We start from the raw sequence: 19,586 nt of genomic DNA on the forward strand, positions 1-19,586 counted from the left end.
TTTTAAACTCGGCAACATCAGCAGACATGTTTTTTAAATAGATTTAGAATCTATATATGTGCGTTGAGACTTTAAAAAATTAAAGAGATTGAGGTATGATATTTCGCTATCATATCAAATAGAGCAGGGAGTAATATTTAATTTTATTATATTTTAGAATTTGACATTTTTCAGAATTGTAAAAATATAATCTGTCTATTGATCATATAGATCTAATAGCTTCTAGATCTAGAACTAGACCTTGATCTAGTTATTGTAGAACTAGATTGTTTAGATTTAGTTTTCCAGAGTCTACATCTAGGTCTAATAAATTCTAATTAACGGCTGTATGTATTTTTAAATGTAGCCTAATTCTAGAATTATCTGGTACACATTCCAGTTTGTAGTTATCTGAAACAGAGATTTGCATAAAGAAGAATCATCTTTTAAATTTAAAATAATTCAAAATCATTGTTTTCTATATCTAATTATTGTTAGTAATGTCCAGAGGCGTAGATAGGGGATGGAGGGTGGGGCGGCCGCCCCGGGCGCCTATTATTTAAATTTAATAGTTTCGTCCAGGGCGGCGTTATGAGTCGCTACGCTCTGGTAATATGAACGAAAGTTTTGGACCTAGATTTAACGGTTCTGAAAAATAGGTTCCAAAATGTTTGTTAGCTTAAGCTGGGTTAGAATTAGGTTTCGGTTCACTGTGAGAACTGAGTTAGGTTTAGGATAATTAACACAAGTGTTTTAATGGGTAGTTTAGAAAAGGCTTAAAAGTTAATGGAGAATTATAGTCTTACGTTATATTATCCAAAATGTTATCTGTAAGAAAAAACAAAGACCAATAGTAATTTTTGTACTCTGTGTACTATGTGTGAGCAAGGTGCTTAGGTTAGGTTAGGTTAGGTTAGGTTAGGTTAGGTTAGGTTAGGTTAGGTTAGGTTAAGTTAAGTTAAGTTAAGTTAAGTTAGGTTAGGTTAGGTTAGGTTAGGTTAGGTTAGGTTAGGTTAGGTTAGGTTAGGTTAGGTTAGGTTAGGTTAGGTTAGGTTAGGTTAGGTTAGGTTAGGTTAGGTTAGGTAAGCTAGGTTAGGTTAGGTTAGGTTAGGTTAGGTAAGTTTAGGTAAGTTAGGTTAGGTTAGGTTAGGTTAGGTTAGGTTAAGTTAAGTTAAGTTAGGTTAGGTTAGGTTAGGTAAGTTAGGTTAGGTTAGGTTAGGTTAGGTTAGGTTAGGTTAGGTTAGGTTAGGTTAGGTTAGGTTAGGTTAGGTTAAGTTAAGTTAGGTTAGGTTAGGTTAGGTAAGTTAGGTTAGGTTAGGTTAGGTTAGGTTAGGTTAGGTTAGGTTAGGTTAGGTTAGGTTAGGTTAGGTTAGGTTAGGTTAGGTTAGGTTAGGTTAGGTTAGGTAAGCTAGGTTAGGTTAGGTTATGTTAGGTTAGGTTAGGTAAGTTTAGGTAAGTTAGGTTAGGTTAGGTTAGGTTAGGTTAGGTTAGGTTAGGTTAGGTTAGGTTAAGTTAAGTTAAGTTAGGTTAGATTAGGTAAGTTAGGTTAGGTTAGGTTAGGTTAGGTTAGGTTAGGTTAGGTTAGGTTAGGTTAGGTTAGGTTAGGTTAGGTTAGGTTAGGTTAGGTTAGGTTAAGTTAAGTTAAGTTAAGTTAGGTTAGGTTAGGTTAGGTTAGGTAAGCTAGGTTAGGTTAGGTTAGGTTAGGTTAGGTTAGGTTAGGTTAGGTTAGGTTAGGTTAGGTTAGGTTAAGTTAGGTTAGGTTAGGTTAGGTTAGGTTAGGTTAGGTTAGGTTAGGTTAGGTTAGGTTAGGTTAGGTTAGGTAAGTTAGGTTAGGTTAGGTTAGGTTAGGTTAGGTTAGGTTAGGTTAGCTTAGGTTAGGTTAGGTTAGGTTAGGCTAGGCTAGGCTAGGCTAGGCTAGGCTAGGCTAGACTAGGCTTGTTTGTGTTTAACTTCGAAAAAGTAAACTTTATCAAATAAAAGGTGGATTACATTTAGATTAGTTATTTTCGAATACAATTATAGTTAGTTTTTGCATTACATACTGATAACTTAAAGTGTGTTTCGAGTTTATTCTAGGTTACGAACAATATATAATAATAATTGGTATAGTTTATCGATCATCCATTTTAATTGTATATCATGAATGTTTTGTAATATATTGGTTCCGCCGTTTTTTTTTTTTGTAAAATTAAAAATGCACTACCGCATTCGCCCATAAAAGAAAAATAATTGTCACTCAATCATTTGTAGCATAAATGTATTAGCCCGTTCAGGGCGCCGTTATGAGTTGCAACGCCTCTGGTAATATCAGCGAAAGTTTAGTACCTAGATTTAACGTTTCTGAAAAATAGATTACAAAATCTCTGTTAAGTCGGGTTAGAACTAGATTTTGGTTCACTGCAGGGGCGTAGCGAGGGGGAGGGTGCGGACCGCACCGGGTGACACCATTTAGGGGGGTGACTTGAGCGGGGGTGCAAATCGAAAGGCAAAAAATAGCAAAATATATAGAGAAAAACTTGAGGGGGGGGGGTGCACATCAAAAGTTTGAGGGGGGGGGGGGGGGAAGCAAATCGAAAACTTGAAAGTTTGTCTCCGGAAAGGGTCTCAACGCCTCTGGTTGGGTGACACCATTAAGTGCCGCACCGGGTGACACCCGACCTCGCTACGCCACTGGTTCACTGAATTAGGTTTAGGCAAGTTTAACATATATGTTTTAATGGGTAGTTTAGAAAAAGCTTAAAAGTTAATGTAGAAACATCAATGTTAACTAAAGTGTTACGTTTTATTAGTTTAGAACAAGCTTAAAAGTTAATGTAGAATTATCAATGTTAACTATAGTGTTACGTTTTATTAGTCAAATAATTCAAAATGCTAGCAGTAAGAATAATGAAAGACTGGTAGTAAGTTGTGTACCATGGGTTAGCAAGGCGCTTGATGTAAGTTACAAAATATATAATGCTTGTCATAAGCAGTATCAGGTTAGTAAAGGTTAGGTCAGATTAGGTCAGATTAGGTCACGTTAGGTCAAATTAGAATAGGTTAAGTGAAGTTAGGTGAGGTGAGGTCAGTTTAGTTCACGTCTGGTCAGGTCTGGTTTGGTTTAGTTTGGTTTGTTTGGCTGTGATTTTTTAATGTGGTAAAATAAAGTTGGGTTTTACTTTGAAGAATAGAATGTAAACTTTCTCTAATAAAATTTGGATTACAGTTAGATTAGTTATTTTCAAAAATGATTAAACTTAGTTTTTGGCCTTTGCACAATATACTGTTGACTTAAAGTCGATTTAGAGTTGTTTTCTAGTTTACGAACAATGCGTGATTGCTAATGGTATAGTGTATTGATTAACTTATTGAATTGCTTATAATATTAACAATATTTTCTTATATATTGGCTCTGCCTTTTTTTTTTGTATAATAGAAAAAGCATTACTGCAATCACATCGTAAAAAAAGCATACTGACTTGTCACACAATCAATACGCCAAGAATTTAGAGCCAAACTACATTATTAAAAACAATTTAAAATAGTGTTTGTAGCATTATTGCGACTACTGCCGCAATTGAATTGAAATCCTCATATAACAGGTAGAAAGATGGAGATAGCTCTGGTGTTGTTGATGTTCTACGCCTTCAATATGGACCTCTCAGGTATTCATTAAGACGTTTTTATATCCTTTTGTGTTGGCGGTCGTTTCTTACAAACTATCTACAATACGTATAACACAGTATCTATAAAGATTAAATGAGGGAATATTATATGTGTTTATGAGTATCAAATTGTTGTCCATAAATCTAAATGTTACCAATATTTTTGGAAATGTATTTGCAGGTTTTGCAAAGGTAAATCTGACATATAACCTTTTTCTTTTTTAATTTCTCTTTAAAGGTGCAGTAAACCGTCGTCCAACGTTTGAACCTAAAACATACGACTTAACAAAGCCTAAGCCATGCAACGCTCCACGAAAAGGTAAAAACCAAAACAGAAAAAAAAAAAAAAATAAACCCAAAAAAACTTGTCCCACGACTGTTTTTAAAAAGTGACTAAACAATGCCATAATGTCATTGTAAAAAAGATAAGAGATGTAAAATATTCTTTAGATTTTACGTTTTGATTACAACCAATGTTTTGCTACAGGCGAATCAACATTACAATTTACTTGCTGTAGTTCTACTACATATATATTTTGTAAAATAAATAAAAATATAAACCTAAAGGTTTTTATACCAGAAACACAAAAGATGCATATTGAAATCAATAGAAATAATTCTAATCACCTATATACATTGACAAGCCACTTTTTGTTTATTTTTTAAGGCAATCTCAGCCGCTATCCAAGATTTGAGCCTATCATACACGGATGGGAAAAAGTATGTGAAGCTTCTAATTGCCGCTACACTGGAAGAATTACTGGAAGTATCAAAGCTTTTGGGTTTGAACGTCCGCAACCCCAGACCTGTGTCTTCTACAGGGTTCAATATGACTATGGTATATTTTGGCCTGGGGTAAGATGAGACTATCCAATGTAAATCTATTGTGTATTATTATGTTTATCAAGTCGTGTGTAAGGCATTTTATGTTGCCGGCCCTTGTAAAATATATCAATCATATAAGTGAGAATAAGTAATATGCTAATAAAATATTTACTTCTTCATTTCAGTCATATATATTTAATGTGAGATTTAGAGAATTTAGTGCTTTTTACCTAGCACCGGTAAACTTTTATAATCTGTCGCGTTAGTCAATTTGTTATTGTCAGAGTAAAAAAAAAAGTCAGATAATGGGCACTATAGATTTCATCTATTCTTTTCACTAACTTCTACTTTTTAAAATTTTAGTATTAAATATATTATAACGACTGCAATTCGAGATAATGAACAGCTTTGGTGTTTTATAAAAAATATATTATAATTATTGCAACTCGGGATAATGAACAACTTTGGTGTTTTATAAAAATATATTATAACGACTGCAACTCGGGATGATGAACAACTTTGGTGTTTTATAAAAAATATATTATAACGACTGCAACTCGAGATAATGAACAACTTTGGTGTTTTATAAAAATATATTATAACGACTGCAACTCGAGATAATGAACAGCTTTGGTGTTTTATAAAAATATATTATAATGATTGCAACTCGAGATAATGAACAACTTTGGTTTTTTTATAAAATACGAGCCGTAATTCATAATTTGTGAATTCGACAGTACCAATGCTGCCACTGAAAATATTTGCTTTAAAACACTACCCCCCCACCTTTCCCCTAACAGCGACCCTAACCCCGACCCTACATCCCCTCCCCCCCCCCCCCCCCTCTGTGAAAGCAGCCTCCTCTTAGTTACCTCCTGTAAGTTTGAAATCGTTTCAAACTAAATTATCTTCCCCTAATAGCCGTCACTAAACCCGGCTCTATGATTTGTAAACATTTATTGTGACCACAGCTCACCAGACCATGTGGGGGTGGGGTGGGGGTGGTAGTGATAGTGATAGTGATAGAGAGAAAGAGAGGGGACTGCAAGGAAGCGCTTGCAGCTTGTTTTCTAACGTCTCCCAGGAGAGAATTATATATATAGATATTATAATTATTGCAACTCGGGATAATGAACAACTTTGGTGTTATAAAAATATATTATAATGATTGCAACTCGGGATAATGAACAACCTTGTTTTTTTTATAAAAATATATTATAATTATTGCAACTCGAGATAATGAACAACCTTCGTTTTTTATAAAAATATATTATAATTATTGCAACTCGGGATAATGAACAACCTTGGTTTTGTTATAAAATATATTATAATTATTGCAACTCTAAATAATAAACAACCTTGGTTTTTTATAATAATATATTATAAGTATTGCAACTCGGGATAATGAATAACCTTGGTTTTTTTTTAAATAAAAATATTATTATTATTGCAACTCGAGATAATTAAAAACCTCAGTTCTTTAATAACATTTCTATATCTAAATCTCTTCGTCGCCCAAACATGCTGGACACCACACACTAACTCTCTAACCGTCCTACCACCCCCTCCATCGCTCTCCAGGCATTTGCAACAGTCAATATCGCTATCGCCCCCCCCCCCTACCAATCCGATGAGCTGCGGTTCACGCTGAATGTTTACACTCTTAGAGCCGGGTCGAATTAGAAACGGCTATTAGGGGGAGTGGGAGGGAAGGTGAGGATAATCGCCCTTCACGAGCTACTGATAGTGTTTTAAAGCAAAATAATTTTAGTCGAAGCATCGGTAGTGTCAAATTTACAAATTATGAATTACTGAAAAGTAGAAAATAAAACAACTAAATAGTGGCGTATGCAACGCAGCGGGTCCGTTCGTTATAGTTATTGAAATAAATGTAGTACGCATATTGATAGTAAGAAAAGTATATTAAATTGCTTTATCAAGTGCAAAAAGAAATGTGGCGTAGAGGAGAGATAATATCATACGTATTAAGTGATATGAAATTTCGGATGGCACAGAATTTTAAAAATAAATTTTTTCATATATATGTCAGGAATATATGTTAGATCGGAATTATATATGTGTAATAATTTTAGATCTATAGATGTCCAGTTAAAGCTTTAAGCCACGTTTAAAATGTTTTTTTGAAATTTTTTGCATTATTTTTTAAGTTATACTCTTTCCTACTTTGAAATAGATGACTGGAACCCTATCAATTCTCTCACTTTTGGATACTCAACAAATGGATGCAATCAAGGTAATACTTTATGTGGTATTGTTTAGTTTAGAGAATAAAACTATTTGTACATAAGATTGTTCTTTTCGTATTATTTTGAAACCTATGTCTAAGTACAGACTGTGGGGGAAGGAAACTATATTGGGGGGTGGGGAGAAAGGGGAGGAGATAAATAGAATTAGTAGGTGTGCGTGACGTTACTTATGTTATTTTAGGCACAAATTGGTGTAAAGTTTCAGAGTGCTGTGTGAATGATGTATAAATTGAAGAGACTTTAGTTATTGCAATAAGGCTACAGTAGTTGTTCTACAATCGTTGTTAGAAGTTCGTTTAATTACAACTTTATCGTGTTAATATTTGAGTTACACTAGAATTGCTGGGAGATATCTCCGAGCTAATATGTACATAATCCACAGGCACTAACATCATTGGCATCGTAGTTGTCCTTCTAATCAAGATCATCTTTAATGATTAAGGATTCAAATAACAAATAATGAAGATCTTGAAATGGGAAACAGCGTGGAGCTAAACATCATGGCCACAAGCTTTATGGATTCTTTATTACCTGATGTTTCCTGTTAAAGTCTTATTTTGCATGTAATTAGAATGCATTTATAAACACTAGAAACAATGCCCCTTAAAAGCTATACACATTTGTCCATCAAAGAAATGTTTACACGTCATAGATTTTATGTTATTTAGTTATCAAAATATTTATAATAACATAAAAAAATTATTACAACAGATCCCAGCAATATTTAACCATATACATTTTTTGTTTGATAAGAAATTCTTCATTTATCAAAAGTTTTAACAAGCGTAAAACTCGCTTTAAAATATATCAAATAAATGATTGCATGATAATAAAGCAAATATGAGTGTTTTAATGTTTCTCTGTTAATTCCAAATAGAATTAGTACCAGGAACTGAATATTTAAATGAAATCAATACTGCTATCCATGTTTACATGCGTGCATTTTATAAAATGCTTATTAGATATTAACTTATTTTAAAATAATATTTTATCTCTACCAGTAGTCGCAGTGTAGCGTCCAGAAACGGTCTTAAATACTCTTAAACAGAAGCAGTTTATTACGTACATCAATGTAACTCACTACATCTGTTCAAGATAATTCTACAAATAAATACCACCGATGTGTGATAGAAAACACATTTAGCGCTAAAATAAAATGAGATTAAAAGATGAATGTAAAGCCTGAATTTAACCAGGCATTAACTTTCCGTAAGGGTAGTTTCCCCCTGACTTTAATAGCATGGCAATGATTTTTTCTTCACGTTGGTTATCGAGCGATTTCCGCCTCTCAAAATCAGAAGTGGACTGTATTGCAAGTGTAGTGTAATCATGGGATTGCCCTAACGCTTTGATTTAGCTGACATAGCAGCATCTAGGCCATAAGGTTTAGCAAGTAAAATTTACCGCGAACGATTTCTTTCCTCTTATTCATCGACCAAAGCGGAGGCAATAGAATAAAGACGGAGAGTAATATATTCAATTGTTTAAAATACACATAGCTTCAAGATAAAAACAACTTCAAACTTTAAGTAAAAATCCGTTTTAAAATAAGCAGTTGGTGAAGATGACTTGGAAAGAAATAATTTCAACTGTTAAAAATAGTGTTAAAGTAGGCAGTAGGTTTAAAGAGGTAAAATATAGAACTTTAATTGGAGCTGAAAAATAGTTGAACTAGAATTATCTACTGCTATGTTTACGGCATTAATAAAATTGTGAACATTTGTTACTGTCAGGCTATACATTTTATAATAATTTAATTTTGTACTTACACGGAGGAAGACGTTGAGATATTGATCCGAATCAGGATTGTTCAACAGACTCAGGATTGTCTAGTTGTCTGGTTATTGTCAAACTGTCTCAATGATGGCTAACAGGCTAAGTATTGTCCTATTTTAATGACTTTCCAAATGCCCCAGGATTGTCAAACATACTTTTAATCACACCACAGAATTGTGCTAGTCCAGCAGTCACAGGTTTGCAAAAAAAAAAATTCTCAGAGTTTTCCAGCAGTTTCAGGAATGTCCAAGCCAAGAGTCTGAGGATTGTCCAGGAGGCTCATGATATTTTCATCAGTCTACCAGACTCAACAGCATACTGAAGACACATGAATGTTGCATGCGCAAAGTGATAGACCACAGGATCATTGACTTTCAGAATTATAATCTTGCACATAGACTGCTGACAACCGCAGGATGTGCTAGACACTCACGACTGAAATCCAGCATTGAATAAAAGTTGAACTTAATAGTGTATAGCTGTTCTGGATGCTGGAAAGTCTGTGTTGTAGAATATGGCTGCAGCTAGATGTTTACCGTTTCGATTTATAATTTTAAAAAATTGTTTAGCAAATTGTATTCTTTTTCTTTAGAAGCCCATACATACCAAGTCAGAATGTGACATTAGGTGTCGATGGTGAGACATTATGTAAACAGGGACTGGTGATAGAGACCAACAACTCTACATCTTATACCGTATCGCATATGTACTGGTGGAGGAGCTTATGATTCTGTTCTTGATTGTTAGAGTTGATTTGGCAAACAATGACCGACCTCAAATATGACACAACCGTTACTGTCAATCCTGATTTGAGGGTGTCTACTAACATCCGTCTAAATGGTTAAGGGGGGGGGGGGAGTCTTGTCAACCGTTCATTGTTTGGAAAATGGCTGTCAAAGCCGCACGGCACGTTTTGTGTTTATGATGCCATTACTGCCATTACGTTCAGTATTAATGGGTCTATTTAAAATGTTGTAGGCTGGGTGGGCTGAATTACTGGTTCACACACTGTCAGAGGAGACTATCATTGAAAACAGTTTGAGATAAGGGGGCCTAACATTTGTTAAATATATTGATTAAGAGGGCCTACAATTTTTTGATATTGATTAAAGGGACCCACCATTATCAATAATAATGATTAAGGGGAACTACTACTGTCAAAAATAATTATTAAAGGGGTCTGTCATTGTAAATTATAATAGGGTTAAGGGGTGCAACATATTACATCAAATAGGCAAAATGTGCACACAATTATTTGAAAGTCTGACAGTCAGCAAAATGGTGCTTCCATTTTCTAACAGCGGCGAGTAGGCCTCAGTTGTCAATTTTATTGGCTAAAGGGGCCCACCATTGTCTAAAATATTTCCAAAAGGAGCCCACCATTGTGAAAAATATTTCCTAAAGGGGCCCATCATTGTGAATAATATTTTTTAAAAGGGCCCAACATTGTGAGAAATATTTTCTAAAAGGGCCCATCATTGTGAAAAATATTGCCTAAAGGGGCCCATCATTTTGAAAAATATTTTCCAAAAGGGCCTACCATTGTGAAAAATATTTCCTAAAGGGGCCCACCATTTTCTAACAGTGGCAAGTGAACCACAGTTGTCAATTACAATGGATAAAGGGGCCCACCATTATGTAACGTATTTTCTAAATGGGCCCACACTTGTTAAACATATTGTCTATAGTGCCCACCCTTGTGAAACATATAAAGGGGCCCATCATTGTCTAACATATTACCTAAACATATACCCAACATTATCTATTATATTTTCCTAACGGGGCCCACAACTCTCTAACATATTTCATTTAGGTTCCCACCATTGTCAATCACATAGCTTAAAGACACCCCCCCTAATTGTCAAACATATTTCCTTTAGGGGCGCACCATTTGCTTTCACGTAACCTAAAGCCCCCTCCCCACTAAACTATCAAAAAATTGCGTTAGGGGCCCACCATTGTCAAGGGCCCAGCATAAACAACTATATTGTGTAAAGTGTCCACCATTGTCTAACAAAGAAATAAAGTGCCATTGTTTATTGTAACGTCTAGAGACTAACCACGGACCCATGTTTTATTGTCTTCAATCTCGGCCGGGCAGAGTTTTTATTCCAATTTTTCGACGGTCTTTCAGTATTTAAATGTTTTATTTTCTTGTTGTTTTTATACAGATTGTAAAAGTGTTTGGTTGAGATGGGTGATTCAGGTTCATTATACGAACATCTGAAGGCAAATTAAAGCATTTTTACAGAGGATGTGTTTAAATAAATAATTTATCATTTTATTATCGAAACATATTGTAATCCTATAACGAAAGAATGATCAAGTATAAACCGTAAGTTTTCTGCCACTGCTTTTATCTAGTTCTCAATCAAACAAAGATCTATATTTACTGGCATCATGAATGACCCACCCTGTTTTGTTCGCCTGTCATTTAGACGAAAGCACCGAATAAACTCATTGAGCTGAAAAAAAATTCTATTAAGAACACCAACAACTGGCTTTAGAAGATTCATGGGGACGGCGTGGTCGAGTCGGTATAGCTCATGGTTGCTAAACCGAAAAGTCTCGAGTTTGAATATCCGGGCAGATGAGGCTCGTTAGTTGGGGACAGCCACTCTTCCAGGAGAGACAACTCCAAAATCAAACAACTGCTGCCTTGTAGTTTGTTCTTGGTTGGACAAAGGCAATGGAAGCAAATCCAAAAAGAAAAGCAGGCTGAAATCGGAGTCAATGGCCTCAATGGCGCATAACTAATTGAGAAGTAACGCTTAATTGTGTTGGAGGCGTGGTCGAGTCGGCAAAAAGCTCATGGTTGATAAATTCTAACAAAGTCTCGAGTTCAAACCCACTGGCAGATAAATCTCGATCCCCTTCAACACTAATAATTAAGAACGAAGAAGAAGAAGAAGATTCATAGCTGCAAGATATCTTTATTCTAGCAAAACGTGGAGAGGGGTTGGAAGCAGGCGTTGTTGTGAAGTAGTAGGATCGGATTCCATCTGGGCAAAAAATAAACCGTTCTGTTTTTACCAGGAGTGTGTTTATTATCTGCCTGCCTTTGGCGTCGATTTAAATATTAAATGTCAATATTCCAGCAAATGTTTTCTCTGTGTGTCCTTAGACCACCTAGCAAGATGTTTCTCTGTGTTTCCTACCTCGTCATTAGAAGATGTGTCGCTTTTTTCTAGACCTCGCGAGATGTGTCACTGTGTTTCCTTCTTCACCCCAGCAAGATGTGTCTATGTCTTTCCCTCATGACAGCGATTGACAGTTAACTATTGGGCGGTGTACGACTAGCTCACAACAAATCGAATGTTAAACATTTTATTGCATTCCTTGACGAAGCATGGGCAATTAATCAGATTTTAGTATTATGATCATGAATGTGTGTTTATGGACGGGGGTTAAGGGCATGGGCAGCGTATGTTATTCCATTGGCTAGCAACACGGAAAAAAAAATCAATCATATATATATATATATATATATATATATATATATATATATATATATATATATATATAAATATATATATATATATATATATATATATATATATATATATATATATATATATATATTACAGTATCACAAAAACCAGAAATGTAAGCCTAATAATCGAAAAAGTTAGTTTTTGAACATTATAGAAATAAATCAATGGGCTGTTAAACAATATTATTTTTTTAAAAATTCTTGTAAAAATTTAAGAAAAGTTCAAGTCATGTATACATTTCTGTTACTCTTTTAATCTTAGGACCGTGGGCTCAACTAACAAGCACGTTTCCTAGTGTATGACCACACGTCATAGCGTCTGCCCAGAGGAAAGTAAGATTTCTTTGAAAGCGTAGACCGGGTCACCGACGCAGATCTCCCCCGTGGTGAGGGCCACGGCGTTGACCCCGAGGGTGGTGGAGAAGGCGAACCCGTCCACACACAATGCCTCACTGACCTCAGACCTCTCCTCCATGGTCGGCTTGCAGTCCGGAAAGTTAAAATCGCTGGACTGTGTACAGACTCTGTTGATTAAATAAACAAAATAAACATTAAGTGTGTGCTACTCAGAGGCGTAGCTAGGGGGGAGGGAGGGGGGTGCGGACCGCACCGGGTGACACCATTTAGGGGTGTTTGTCCCCGGGAAGAGTCGCTACGCTTCTAGGGGTGACACCATTAAGTGGCGCACCGGGTGACACTCGACCTTGTTACGCCACTGGTGCTACAACTCCTTCTTGGTCTAGTTTTGGAATGGATTTTCTACAACAAAGTTAAGTAGGCCTATTACGTGTCAACTATTTACACCCCATTTAGGCCTTTGAATCCGATTTCAACCTGCTTTTAGTTTTGAATTTTCTTCCATAGTCTTTGTCCAACCAAGAACAAACTACAAGGCAGCAGTTTTATGATTTTGGTGTTGTCTCTCCTAGAAGAATAACTGTATCCAGTATATTTTTTTTGTGGAGTTGTCTCTCCTAGAAGAGTGGCTGTACCCAGCTTTTTTTGAGTTGTCTCTCCAAGAAGAGTGGCTGTCCCCAGCTGTCGAGCCTCGTCTGCCAGAGGGTTCGAACTCGAGACTTTCGGTTTAGCATCCATGTGCTTTACCGACTTGACCGCGCTACAGCGCTATACCCCACATCCCAGTTTTAGGTTTGGTCTTTACAAAAAGTATAAGAGACGTACTCTTTCGGACCGGTCAAAGTGTGTGATAAAGTAGAGTTTGTATGTAACTAGATAAATAAGAGGATTGTATAGTCAACACCTCACTCAGGTGCCCTTTCTTTCACCGCCTCTTGTCCAGCGTTTCTTTCAGGAATTTTATCTCCCAGTGGGGGGGGGGGCACTTGAAACTTTCTGGGGGGGGGGGGGGGTGGAGATTAACGAATGCACTTATATTTCCAGGTGGGGGGATACTGGGTTAAGTATGTACTCCATATATAAATTATATATATATATATATATATATATATATATATATATATATATATATATATATATATATATATATATATATATATATATTTCTACTCTCTGTTGTGAGCAAATTTGTCCCTATGACCAACACGCGAGCACTGGACTCACCTGACGTCTGGACATTTCACGGAGAAGTAGACATTTCCTATCTTTAAATTTGTCCATCGCTGCTCGTCGAACGGGTCGCAGCCGGCTATGAGAATATTCGGCCGGAAATAGGCGGCTTTTAACTCATGGCTTTTCTCCACCTGTAGAGTAGATGTGGTTACGTTTGAGGTGAGGCAGGCCGTACTATTTGATTAGTTCTTCGGACGTTACTATTTGATTTGTTATATTGTTATTGTAAACAATAACCAACCTGCTGTGTCTAAACAACAACAACTTTATGTAATGAAAACAACACACTTTATGTGACATTTCAGCGACCCATTTTCTGTGATCTCATACCAACCCATCGCCTGGGTACACAAACCCACTCCCTATGAGCCAAAACCCTCTGCCTATGAGCCAACACCCACTCCCTATGAACCAACACCCACCCACTCCCTATGAGCCAACACCCACCCACTCCCTATGAGCCAACACCCACCCACTCCCTATGAGCCAACACCCACTCCCTATGAGCCAATACCCACCCACTGCCTGAGGTATGCTATCGACTCCCTATGAACCAACACCCACCCACTCCCTATGAGCCAACACCCACCCACTCCCTATGAGCCAACACCCACCCACTCCCTATGAGCCAACACCCACTCCCTATGAGCCAATACCCACCCACTGCCTGAGGTATGCTATCGACTCCCTATGAGCCAACACCCACCCACTCCCTATGAGCCAACACCCCCTCCCTATGAGCCAACACCCACCCACTCCCTATGAGCCAACACCCACTCCCTATGAGCCAACACCCACCCACTCCCTATGAGCCAAAACCCTCTGCCTATGAGCCAACACCCACTCCCTATGAACCAACACCCACCCACTCCCTATGAGCCAAAACCCTCTGCCTATGAGCCAACACCCACCCACTCCCTATGAACCAACACCCACCCACTCCCTATGAGCCAACACCCACCCACTCCCTATGAGCCAACACCCACCCACTCCCTATGAGCCAACACCCACTCCCTATGAGCCAACACCCACCCACTCCCTATGAGCCAACACCCACCCTCTGACTGAGGTATGCTATCGACTCCCTATGAGCCAACACCCACCCTCTGACTGAGGTATGCTATCGACTCCCTATGAGCCAACACCCACTCCCTATGAGCCAACACCCACCCACTCCCTATGAGCCAACACCCACCCACTCCCTATGAGCCAACACCCACTCCCTATGAGCCAACACCCACTCCCCATGAGCCAACACCCACCCTCTGACTGAGGTATGCTATCGACTCCCTATGAGCCAACACCCACCCTCTGACTGAGGTATGCTATCGACTCCCTATGAGCCAACACCCACCCACTCCCTATGAGTCAACACCCAATGCCTATGAGCCAACACCCACTCCCTATGAGCCAACACCCACTCACTCCATATGAGCCAACACCCACCCACCGCCTGAGGTATGTTATCGACTCCCATGAGCCAACACCGACCCACTCCCTATGAGCCAACACCCACCCACAGCCTGAGGTATGCTATCAACTCATGAGCCAACACCCACTCACTATGAGCCAACACCCACCAACTCCCTATGAGCCAACACCCACTCTCTATGAGCCAACACCAACCCACTCCATATGAGCCAACACCCACCCACAGCCTGAGGTATGCTATCGACTCCTCTGTGAGCCAACACCCACCCACTGCCTGAGGTATGCTATTGACTCCTCTATGAGCCAACACCCACCCACTGCCTGAGGTATGCTATCGACTCCATATGAGCCAACACACACTCCCCATGAGCCAACACCCACCCACTGCCTGGGGTATGCTATCGACTCCATATGAGCCAACACACACTCCCCATGAGCCAACACCCACCCACTGCCTGAGGTATGCTATCGACTCCATATGAGCCAACACACACTCCCCATGAGCCAACACCCACCCACTGCCTGAGGTATGCTATCGACTCCTCTATGAGCCAACACCCACCCACTGCCTGAGGTATGCTATCGACTCCATATGAGCCAACACACACTCCCCATGAGCCAACACCCACCCACTGCCTGAGGTATGCTATCGACTCCATATGAGCCAACACACACTCCCCATGAGCCAACACCCACCCACTGCCTGAGGTATGCTATCGACTCCTCTGTGTGGATGGTGCAACTGCCCAAGTTCTGTCTTCCCATTGTTGTCGACAGAACGTTTTTCTGGCAGCGATGGAGGCGAACTTCAGTTCCAATCACATTAGAGAACCACTCACTCACCTCGTCACCTAGGGGTCAATGGGAGAGTTTTAGAGGGGTCCAATTGAGGGGTCTATGTAAGATTAATTATGGATGTCAATGGGAGAGTTTTAGTGGGGGTCTAGTTGGGTTCAATGGAATATTAGATATGGGGGTCATCAGAAGTTTTAGTGGGGGTCTAGTTGGGTTCAATGGAATATTAGATATGGGGGTCAACAGAAGTTTTAGTGGGGGTCGAGTTTAGGTCTACGATCATTAGTCAATGGGAAAGCTTTAGAGGAGTAAGGTTGGGGTGGGTGAAAGTTTGCTTTTGGGGGTCAAGTTGGGGTCTGTGGAAAAGTAGAAGTGAGGTCAATTAGGGGTCAAGAATAGTTTTGGGGTCAAAGGCAGAAAATTGGGGTAGAGAACTACTGGAAGATGTCACAAATTTCTTGCAGTGTGAAATGCCGCAAATGGGAACATCTTTGCGATTAGAGAGAAGGATATATAGAAAGGGAGAGAAAGAATTGGAGAGAGGGAGAGAGGGAGAGATACAGACATTAAGAGAAAGAAAGATAAAGCCAATGAGACAAAAAGGGGAAGAGAGTAAGAAAGGGACAACGAGATTTATACATCTCTCCTACCTAAATCCTCCGCCAGTATAATGTCCCTCCCTCTATACACCTGTCTAGCCTTCTGTTTGGATTTTGTTTTAAAATTCATCCTGGTAGAGAAATACAACAACATGTTGTAACTATCTTTTGTAAAATTGTATTTCATTAAAAAAAAAAAAACCTTAATTAACGAAACAAACCAGACAGGCTTCATCGCGAGAAAAATTGTAATAGACTTTTGTTTAAAGATTAAAATAGCTAGCAAATTAAATTTTTGTTTCGTTAAGAAAACTTCTAATTCATCATTACACTGCACGCCACCCAGCTAAACACAAGGTATAAAGTACTCAGCTGAACCCAAGGTACAAAGTAATCAGCTAAACCAATGGTACAAAGTACTCAACCACAAGGTACAAAGTAATCAAACACTAGGTACAAAGTACTCAAACACAAGATACAAAGTACTCAAACACAAGGTACAAAGTACTCAAACACAAGGTACAAAGTACTCAAACACAAGGTACAAAGTAGGCCTACTCAAACACAAGGTACAAAGTACTCAAACACAAGGTACAAAGTACTCAAACACAACGTACAAAGTACTCAAACACAAGGTACAAAGTACTCAAACACAAGGTACAAAGTACTCAAACACAAGGTACAAAGTACTCAAACACAAGGTAAAAAGTACTTAAACACAAGGTACAAAGTACTCAAACACTAGGTACAAAGTACTCAAATACTAGGTACAAATTACTCAAACACTAGGTACAAAGTACTCAAACACTAGGTACAACGTACTCAAACACTAGGTACAAAGTACTCAAACACTAGGTACAAAGTACTCAAACACTAGGTACAAAGTACTCAAACACTTGGTACAACGTACTCAAACACTAGGTACAAAGTACTCAAACACAAGGTACAAAGTACTCAAACACTAGGTACAACGTACTCAAACACTAGGTACAAAGTACTCAAAAACTATGTGCAACGTACTCAAATAAACCGCATTAAAGCGCTTTAATGACTTGAAGAAAAACAATGAGGGAATTAATTATATATTTGTTGAAAGAAGTGAAAAACTTAGTGCGGGTTTGGTGCTGTTGTGTTTTAAAATATTATCTTATTTGCTTAAAAAAATAAAAATAAACAAAACAACCGAAGACAATAAAGATGGGGAATGTACAGAAGTAAAAAAATAACGTTTTATTTTTACAATATTGTTGGATTGAAGTGTTTTTAATGTATTTTTTTTACTAAAAAAATATTTTATATTGAAAAGATAGTTCAAAATCGAATTAATTTGTCTAAACTTCAAAAAAAGCTAATGTTTTTATGAGCTTCTATAGTAACTACAAGGATGTTCAACTTTTGTTTTCTTTTGGTGTGTTTATTCTAATACATCACATAATTATAGTTACAGAGTAAAAATTCGTATAACTTAAGACAATTTTAAAAAGTCGATAATCCCGAGCGTAGCGCTTCAGATAAAGTACACCTAGACTCTAGTACTTACTGAAAGTGCTGATTGTCTTTGGAGAAATAAACCGTTTTGCCGTCACAGCCCACAGATATATCTCGCATGGCCTCGCAGAAATATTCTTTCATCGTCCCGTTTGGCGAGTTTATAGCGTACTCTATGAATAAAGACAGTTGGATCACGATAAGTAGCGTACTCTATGATTAAAGACAGCTGGATCAGGATATGTAGCGTACTCTATGATTAAAGACAGCTGGATCAGGATATGTAGCGTACTCTATGAGTAAAGACAGCTGGATCAGGATAGGTAGCGTACTCTAAGATTAAAGACAGTTGGATCACGTTAGGTGAGAGTACGAAAGTACTAGCACATCTACTGTGTGTGCTGTGTGTGTGTGTGAAAAGCACATCTACTGTGTGTGCTGTGTGTGTGACTAGCACATCAATTGTGTGTGCTGTGTGTGTGACAAGCACATCTACTGTGTGTGCTGTGTGTGTGTGACTAGCACATCTTGTGTGTGCTGTGTGTGACAAACATATCTACTGTGTGTGCTGTGTGTGTGACTAGCACATCTTGTGTGTGCTGTATGTGTGACAAGCACATCTACTGTGTGTGCTGTGTGTGTGACAAGCACATCTACTGTGTGTGCTGTGTGTGTGTGACTAGCACATCTACTGTGTGTGCTGTGTGTGTGACTAGCACATCTACTGTGTGTGCTGTGTGTGTGTGTGTGACAAGCACATCTTGTGTGTGGTGTGTGTGTGACTAGCACATCTACTGTGTGTGCTGTGTGTGTGACTAGCACATCAACTGTGTGCTGTGTGTGTGACTAGCACATCTTGTGTGTGCTGTGTGTGTGACTAGCACATCTACTGTGTGTGCTGTGTGTGTGTGTGTGACAAGCACATCTACTGTGTGTGCTGTGTGTGTGGCTAGCACATCTACTGTGTGTGCTGTGTGTGTGACAAGCACATCTTGTGTGTGCTGTGTGTGTGACTAGCACATCTACTGTGTGTGCTGTGTGTGTGACTAGCACATCAACTGTGTGCTGTGTGTGTGACTAGCACATCTTGTGTGTGCTGTGTGTGTGACTAGCACATCTTGTGTGTGCTGTGTGTGTGTGTGACTAGCACATCTTGTGTGTGCTGTGTGTGTGACTAGCACATCTACTGTGTGTGCTGTGTGTGTGACAAGCACATCTTGTCCCATACCATGATAGATCAAGACCCTGAAACAACACACAAACCACGTTACCCTGTCCAGCCTCTTTAGTGACAATAAACTCGCAGTTTGAGATCCCAAGCATGCGGAGACCAGCCTCAGAGCAGAAGGCCTTGGAGTTGACCATACCCTTACAGGACGCCACAGGGTAGCAGTGGATCTTTGCGACCTTGCCCACCTGAGTTAAACACGATTAGTTTTCAAAGATCACAAGTGTGGGTCTATTAGTTAAGTTTTGATTACTTTCCCATGTTAGTTTCAAATATTACACGTATTGGCCTATTAGTTAAGATTTGAGAACTTGCCCAGGTGAATCTAAGATCCCAAGTTTATGCCTAACAGGGGGCGTAGCGAGGGGAGGGTGCGGATCGCACCGGGTGACACCATTTAGGGGGGGTGACACCAAGGCAAAAAATAGAGAGAAAAACGTGAGGGGGGGGGGGTGCAAATCGAAAGTTTGA

At 38.7% G+C, this 19,586-nt stretch overlaps 2 protein-coding genes across 2 annotated transcripts in view; one reads left to right on the top strand and one right to left on the bottom strand.

Moving 5' to 3' along the window:
- LOC131927666 (uncharacterized) overlaps positions 1–7,488 on the top strand; it is a 34,869-nt gene extending 27,381 nt beyond the window's left edge. The window contains exons 5-6 of the mRNA XM_059283422.1: positions 6,643–6,702; positions 7,098–7,488. Of these exons, the coding sequence (XP_059139405.1) occupies positions 6,643–6,702; positions 7,098–7,156 (119 nt within the window). The 3' untranslated portion in view covers positions 7,157–7,488. The remainder of the gene's footprint in view (positions 1–6,642; positions 6,703–7,097) is intronic.
- A 4,746-nt stretch (positions 7,489–12,234) lies between these two features.
- LOC131927681 (mitochondrial amidoxime reducing component 2) lies at positions 12,235–19,303 on the bottom strand (the record flags this gene model as incomplete). The annotated part of the gene is given in 6 exon segments (XM_059283443.1): positions 12,235–12,508; positions 13,566–13,705; positions 15,702–15,856; positions 16,451–16,530; positions 17,940–18,060; positions 19,159–19,303. Coding segments are annotated over 6 exon segments (855 nt in total), but the record flags the coding sequence as incomplete, so codon positions are not given.
- Between the last annotated feature and the right edge of the window lie 283 nt (positions 19,304–19,586).

This window comes from Physella acuta, unplaced genomic scaffold (assembly GCF_028476545.2).
Source record: "Physella acuta isolate Inbredline_101_S28 unplaced genomic scaffold, ASM2847654v3 ptg001428l, whole genome shotgun sequence".
Classification (NCBI taxonomy): Eukaryota; Metazoa; Mollusca; class Gastropoda; family Physidae; genus Physella; species Physella acuta.